We start from the raw sequence: 7,557 nt of genomic DNA, 5'->3' as shown, positions 1-7,557 counted from the left end.
GTGTGCCGGTTAGCGGCTGCCTTCCCGGCAGCGCACCGGGGAAGGGGAGCGATGGCGCTGGTTCCGCCAGTCCGACGCAGGAGGCGGGGAACGGGATCGCGAGCAGCCCCTACGCTCGGCGCGGCCAGGGGACCAGCGCAACGGGGAGAGTAATATTTTCGTATCAAAATGATGCCAAATTACACCCGGCCTCTGTAATGACATAATATCATGACCATGTCGAGACTTCGAGGATGCACAAAACCAGAAAGATTAAGAAAAAGAAGGAAAAACAAAGAGAGCCGACGCGGCCAAAGACTTGCAACAGATAAGCAGCATCACCATCCACCGTACCTGAAAGCACATGAACTACAAGAAAGGTTCTCCGAAAACAACGCCTCGGGAAAGGAAATGATGTGCAGGCTCCATCGTTGTCGGGTCCAACCACTGAGGGTCGGATCTTGGGTTTCACCCCTAGAGCACGTCTAAGAGAGACTACAAACCAATGCCTTCAGCAAATTCGTACAAGGCCCTTTTCTTATTCATCGATGATGCCATAAAATAATTCGTTTATTTAGGTTGTGCTATTTCTATTTGTTTTAAAATAAACTTTTGAAACATGGATTTGAAGTTATTCGTTCTTGTTGCACCTTAAATTTGTGCAGATCACGAGAATATCATGGATCCTGTCGTTGGTGATCATCGGCATCAATACTTATTTCTTTTGTACCAGCTTCGTCAGTTGGCTTGTATATAGTGACCTACCAAGATTTGCTAAAGCAATAATTAGCACCCTCGTCTTCCCTTTCATGGCGGCCTATATTGCAGCGGTCATTTACTTGGCTTTCAGAAAAGTTAGTACTAATGCCGTACTCCCCTCCAGTTCAGTTTCTTGTGAGATTCAAGTGTCAGAGGTGCCAAGACAAGACAACAAGGATGAAGTTTTGGCTCTACATTGCTAGATTGAAAGATTGGATCCAGACCTTGTTTTGGAGACGGTAATATCTCGATTTCTTCAAGAATGAAGCCGTTTTCGGTGCAATTAGTGCGATCCAAAAAGTCCCTTGTAACTCTTTCGATGAACAAAGCATCAACTAGTTCATGTATAGCATATCATCACTCAATGGATGGCATATATAGTGGAAAATCATTTACTGGTCTTTTAGTTACTCAATTGTTTGCCATGCACGTTCAAATAGGTACCTAATATAAGGTATTTCTTGTGATGGCCTACTTGTGCATATATTGTATACTGAAAACTGCTATATGGTCTCTTCAGAAATATTTATATTGTGGAGAAATGCTACCTTCCAGCTGGTCTGTTTTTTCAGAAAACTTACTAGATAGATAGCCATCAGAATAGAAGAGCTTGCCCCACCCATGAGTAAATATTTCATTGTTACCTCATTAGACCGTAGATCTCTCTTGGTATATCCATACAATAGATAGGAACATAAGCTGAAACATTCTGGAGCTATAAAGATAGTTATTAAATGTTAGCACCACATAAAAACATTCCCTCTAGAGTAGTTGTTAATATGAATAAGAGAAACTCTGTTATAGCCATTTCTGTACATTCAATATACTCTAAGGATAGAGGAATACATAAGTTGAACATAATAAAATGAGAAATTGAAAGATTTTGTTGAAACTGTTTGTTTGGAAATTTTCCAAAAAGCTAATTGTAGGTTCTTCTCTCCATTGGAACAATAGGACCGTTATGCTTATTACTCCCTCCTTCCCAAAATATAAGGCGTCAATTGACTTTCTTGGTCTTCGTTGCACAACTTCGACTATGATTTTTACGTATTGTATATCTATAAAATTAGTATACATGTATATGAAAAAAAAATGTTTTGCAAGACAAATATGATGATGCCATTTATACATGTTCAATCCAGATACTTTGACATATATTAATGGTCAAAGTCGTGCATCAAAGACCGTGCAAAGTCAATTGTGCCTTATATTTGGGAAGGAGGGAGTACTAAACTTGTTTTTTTCCTTCAGGGGTATTACTAAACTTGGTTGAAGAGATGAAATAGAGCCAAGGTCTATCTTCTCTATGAGAGGTTGAATTGATCATCAGAAGAAAGTTAATTGCAAAAAAAACAACATCACAACAACCAGAATAATTTCAAAATCACTCGCCGTTTTGGTTTTTCTTTAAAAAAATTGAAACTGATCTTAATGCATTTTTGAAATAGCACGGACCGGCAGCTATATGGCCACCTAGTATATATATCTAATAACAGCCGCCCATCAACCAGCTGTATAGAGTTGTGATGTTACTTATAATCAACCTAATAGCCCACTCATATAATAGTAAGTCATATTTTGTGCTATGTCATTAATATGTGAATCATAGGGATGAGGGAACTGAACATAGTTCAGATTATTGGTTCATGCTGGTGGAACCAACCATCAGGGTTCAAGCCCTAGACTTGGCACTAGTACTTGCATTTTTTTGGATTTATTTCAGACCTTCCGACGATATTCGTTCAACTTCTAGACTTGCCACTGGTGCTCACATTTTTTTGAATTTATTTCAGACTTTACAGCGATGTTTGTTCAGTGAGGGAGATGTGGTGCTCATAGGAGCGGGGTGGGTGTGCGTGTGTTCATAGGGATGAGTCTATGTGAGCATCTACCATTGTATATGAACCCACTACATGTGAAGTGAATCATATTTTTCTCTTAGGAAGGATGTTGAAGCCCGTGTTACCATCAACTATAAATCTATAGCCTGCTTCTCTTCTCTTCTCTCAAGTCTGATGTGCCATCTCTTAGAGCATCTACAACCCGGCTTCTCAAATGCCTATGTACATCCGAGGGACGGCCCAGTCAGTGACCTATCACAAAGTCGTGACCAGTCGACCCCTTCAAACCGGCCCTATTCGTCTAGGCTGACCGCCGCCGGTCATATCCAACCCATATCTGGGGCGGATATGGGGAGGCCCGGGCACGCCCGTGTGCGTCCACCACACCGGACCAGACAAGCTGGACCCACCCCAAATTCCACCAAATTGACCAAGTCCACCAAATCGTCTGCCTTCCTCTCGCGTCCATCATCTATTATCCATGTCTGGGCCATTGCCGTCCTCCACCCTTGCTCGCCCGTACGCGCCGCTACCCTCTTCCGCCGTCGTAGATATCATCGCCGAGTACTCCGTCCCCCACCGCCAAGATGGATGATGCCTCAGTGGAGTCCATTTCCGTCTTGCATGTGGCAGTCAGCTGCAAGGCGAAGAATGTCGACCGGAGGGAGCGGCGTGCCCACCAGCGTGAGCAGGAAGCAGTGGAAGTTGTCCAAGGAGGTGGTCAACATCGACATCAATGTGTCCCCTCCGCTGCGGCCGCCCGCCCTGCACGCATCCGCCTTGCTGCCGACAAGGAAGCCACCACCCACCTCGCCCACGACTGATAACAGTCTACCGCCTAAAGTGGCTGAAGGCGATGAAGAAGGAGATCAACCTACGCAGGGAGTACGAAGGGGCGAGAGCGGCCGTAGCAGCAGCAAACACTACTCGGATAGTGCTTGACGAGTGATTCATCATGTTGGCTAAACGCGACCAGAATGTTGAATTTTTTTTTGGCATGTTTGACTTGTGGTTTATTTTGCTTTGTTTCATTGTTGAATTGGTGATGAATTTGTGCTATGATCGGCGTGCATGGATTTGCAAAGAATTTTGACATGAGCAGTTTGGTTGTCCTGCAAGAATTTTGAGGGGCCATCCCCGCGCTCTCCTAGGTCACGCTTGGATGCATCCGCGGGCGTTAGGGGGGTGGCAGATTTTCCAAATCGTAGATGCTCTTACAACCTGCGTAATGTCACTTACTATACTTCCTCTAAGCATGGGTTGACACTACTTGACCAATAAGACCCAGCTGCAAATTATGATATGGCATAAGTTTTAACATGGCAAGGAAATACAACCTGCCTAATGTCACTTACTATACTTCCTCTAAGCATGAGTTGACACTACTTGACCAATAAGATCCAGATGCAAATTATCATATGGCAAATTTTTTAACATGGTAAGGAACCAACGTTAAAGATGGACAAACTTGAACGTTGAGGCTTCATTTGGTTGCTAAGACATTTGGTTGCTAAGTGGACTGATCCGGACTCGTCTGTGGACATAGATATGGGAGCCGGCCGTCCAACCCTATCCCCTAAACGTCTGCCCCTGTTTTTTCTAAAGTCCGCAACACTCAAAATAATAGTATATCAAATCTTCGAGTGAAAATATTAAAATGCGACAGTAGTTCAAATGCTAATATTAGAATTCAACTAGATTTTGAAATAAAATAGTTCAATCTTGAATTTAATTCGCACATATGTTCTACTTGTTCTCTTTAAGGATCTACAGATGCTCGATTAGATCTTCCTTAAGTTTTTCATGAGCTGCTCAATGCCGAATTTGTTGATGCATTTCGACAAAATCATCAAACATGGACGGATTCTGATTTGGAAGTTGGATAGGATCACACATGTTCTTGAATTCTAGACCTCCGGTGGCATCTTCACCCTCATTCTCCACGGTCATGTTGTGCATGATCATACAACATGTCATCACCTCCCAAAAGGTCTATGGTTCCCATTGTTTAGCGGGTTCACAGACAACAACAAAATGGGCTTGGAGCACTCCAAATGCCCTTTCCACAATTTGTTAATGCTTTCGACAAAATCATCAAACATGGACGGATTCTGATTTGGAAGTTGGATAGGATCACACATGTTCTTGAATTCTAGACCTCCCGTGGCATCTTCACCCTCATCCTCCATGATCATGTTGTGCATGATCACACAACATGTCACCACCTCCTAAAAGGTCTATGGATCCCATTGTTTAGCAGGTCCACAAACAACAGCAAAATGGGCTTGGAGCACTCCAAATGCCCTCTCCACATCCATTCTAGCTCCTTCATGTCTTTGGGAAAAGTGACTTTTTTTCTCATCAACTGGCTCGGAGATAGTCTTGACGAAGGTCACCCATGAGGATGGATACCGTCAACTAGATAGTATTCCATCTTGTAGTCATGCCCATTGACAATATAGTTGCATAGATGAGCTTGTCCTTCAGTCAACCTAGCAAGCAATGGAGATCAGTGTAGCACATTGATGTCATTGTGAGACCCGGGCATGCCAAACAAAGTGTGCCCAATCCAGAGATCATGTGATCCAATAGTTTTAAGAATGATGGTGGTAACGTGGCCCTGATATTGCCCTTGTAAATATTTTGGGCAATCTTCCATCTCCAGTGCATGCAATCAAGAGATCCGAGGATACCTGATCACCCTCTTGCTTCGGACATTGTCATGAGGCTTTTGATGTTTGCGACAATTGGTTCTCTCAAGTAATGAGGTCCAAAGACCTTGACCACTGTAATAGCCAACCTCAGCATGGCATCTCCCATGTGTGCTCTTAGACATCTGGACGTACTCGTCCCACAAATCTGCGGTCATGCCACAGTGTAGGATCGAAAGTATGTCTAGAGGGGGGGGGGGTGATTAGACTACTTGACCAAATAAAAATCTAGCCTTTTCCCAATTTTAAGTCTTGGCAGATTTTAGCAACTTAACACAAGTCAAGCTATCAACCTACACATGCAATTCTAAGAGTATAGCAGTGAAATGTAAATCATCGCATATGAAGGTAAATGGGAGGAGTTTGGAGGGAGCAAACACAATGTAGACACGGAGATTTCTGGCGTGCTTCCGATAGGTGGTGCTATCGTACATCCACGTTGATGGAGACTTCAACCCACAAAGGGAAACGGTTGCGCGAGTCCACGGAGGGCTCCCCCCACGAAGGGTCCACGAAGAAGCAACCTTGTCTATCCCACCATGGCCATCGCCCACGAAGGACTTGCCTCACTTGGGTAGATCTTCACGAAGTAGGCGATCTCCTTGCCCTTACAAACTCCTTGGTTCAACTCCACAATCTTGACGGAGGCTCCCAAGTGACACCTAACCAATCTAGGAGACACCACTCTCCAAAAGATAATAGATGTTGTGTTGATGATGAACTCCTTGCTCTTGTGCTTCAAATGATAGTCTCCCCAACACTCAACTCTCTCTCACAGATTTGGATATGGTGGAAAGATGATTTGAGTGGAAAGCGACTTGGGGAAGGCTAGAGATCAAGACTCTTGTGGTTGGATTGGAATGTCTTGGTCTCAACACATGAGTTTGTGGTTCTCTCTCAGAAAATGAGTAGTGGAAGTGTAGGCACGTTCTGATCGCTCTCTCTCAAATGGAGAAGGGGGTGGAGGGGTATATATAGCCTCCACACAAAATTTAACCGTTACACACAATTTATCAAACTCGGAGGGACCGAATAGTGAAACTCGCTGAGATCGACTTGGTTCAAAATGTGAACGTTAGGCTTTTTGGTGGGACCGACAACATCAATCCGGTGAGACCGATGCGCTAGGGTTAGGGCTAAACCTCATCTCGGTGAGACCGATCACATGAACTCGGTGGGACCGATTTCCGTAATAAGAAAACAGTGACTTGGTCAGGCAAACTCGATGGGACCGATCGCTCATTTCGGTGAGACCGGAATGTTCCGCAAAGGAAACAGAGAGTTTGCACTGCATACTGGGTGGGACCGATCGCTCATCTCGGTTAGACCGAAGCATTACGAAGGAAAACAGAGAGTTTGCAATCCCATCTTGGTGAGACCGAGATCCCTATCGGTGAGACCGAACTGATTAGGGTTTCTAGATATGGCTATGTCAAGTGAACTCGGTGGCGCCGGATAGATCAAATCGGTGGGGCCGAGTTTGACTTTAGGTTTAGGACATATGTGAAAATGAGAAAGTGGTTGAGGGCTTTTGGAGCATATCACTAAGAATTTTGAGCAAGCAAGCCATAAGCAACACCTCATCCCCTTTTAAAAGTATTGGCTTTTCCTATGGACTCAATGTGATCACTAACATGAAAATGTAGAGTCTTGAGCATTTTCCAATATGTGTCCTTAGCATTTTGAGGGGTCCACATCTCTAGTCCATGCCATACCAACCACTGAACTTTCTAAAACATTAATCTTGAAAGAATATTAGTTCAATGAGCTATATGTTGTTATGAATTACCAAAACCACCCGGGGATTAGTTGCACTTTCAGTCTCTCCCTTTTTGGTAATTGATGAAAACATATAGATCCAAGCTTCAACAAATGATAATATAAATGAAGTACATCGTTGCTTTGAGAAGTATGTGATAAGAAAGAGCCCCCCCCTAAATTTGTGCATTATTTAAAATTTGCTTTTGAATGCAAATGCACAATCCATTAGGATCATGGGTCACTCTTCCATGTCACATACATTTTGGTGGAGCGCTCAAAATGATAGAATATGAAATGTGCACTCGTCACCAAGACAAGATATGAATGATCATACATGAGAGATATAATATCATCATTAAGCACAAGCATTAAAGTATGATATGATCAAACATATGATCATAGGAGCATCTCACACACAAGCATAAATATTTTATCACCCAAACAAGAAAGCAAATAGTAGCAAGAGAGACAAAAGAAGCAAGACACTATCTCTCTCTCTCTCTCTC

The 7,557-nt window shown here is 43.3% G+C and overlaps 1 protein-coding gene across 1 annotated transcript in view; it reads left to right on the top strand.

The window, feature by feature from the left end:
* The window catches only part of LOC119276051 (metal transporter Nramp4-like), a 57,660-nt gene extending 56,375 nt beyond the window's left edge, over positions 1-1,285 (top strand). The window contains exon 13 of the mRNA XM_037557014.1: positions 645-1,285. Within this exon, the coding sequence (XP_037412911.1) occupies positions 645-941 (297 nt within the window). The 3' untranslated portion in view covers positions 942-1,285. The remainder of the gene's footprint in view (positions 1-644) is intronic.
* Positions 1,286-7,557: the final 6,272 nt, after the last annotated feature.

The sequence above is a fragment of the Triticum dicoccoides genome, chromosome 3B (assembly GCF_002162155.2).
Source record: "Triticum dicoccoides isolate Atlit2015 ecotype Zavitan chromosome 3B, WEW_v2.0, whole genome shotgun sequence".
NCBI classification, from domain to species: domain Eukaryota; kingdom Viridiplantae; phylum Streptophyta; class Magnoliopsida; order Poales; family Poaceae; genus Triticum; species Triticum dicoccoides.
Note: the sequence above shows the minus strand (reverse complement) of the source record. Positions and strands in the feature narration are given on the sequence as shown.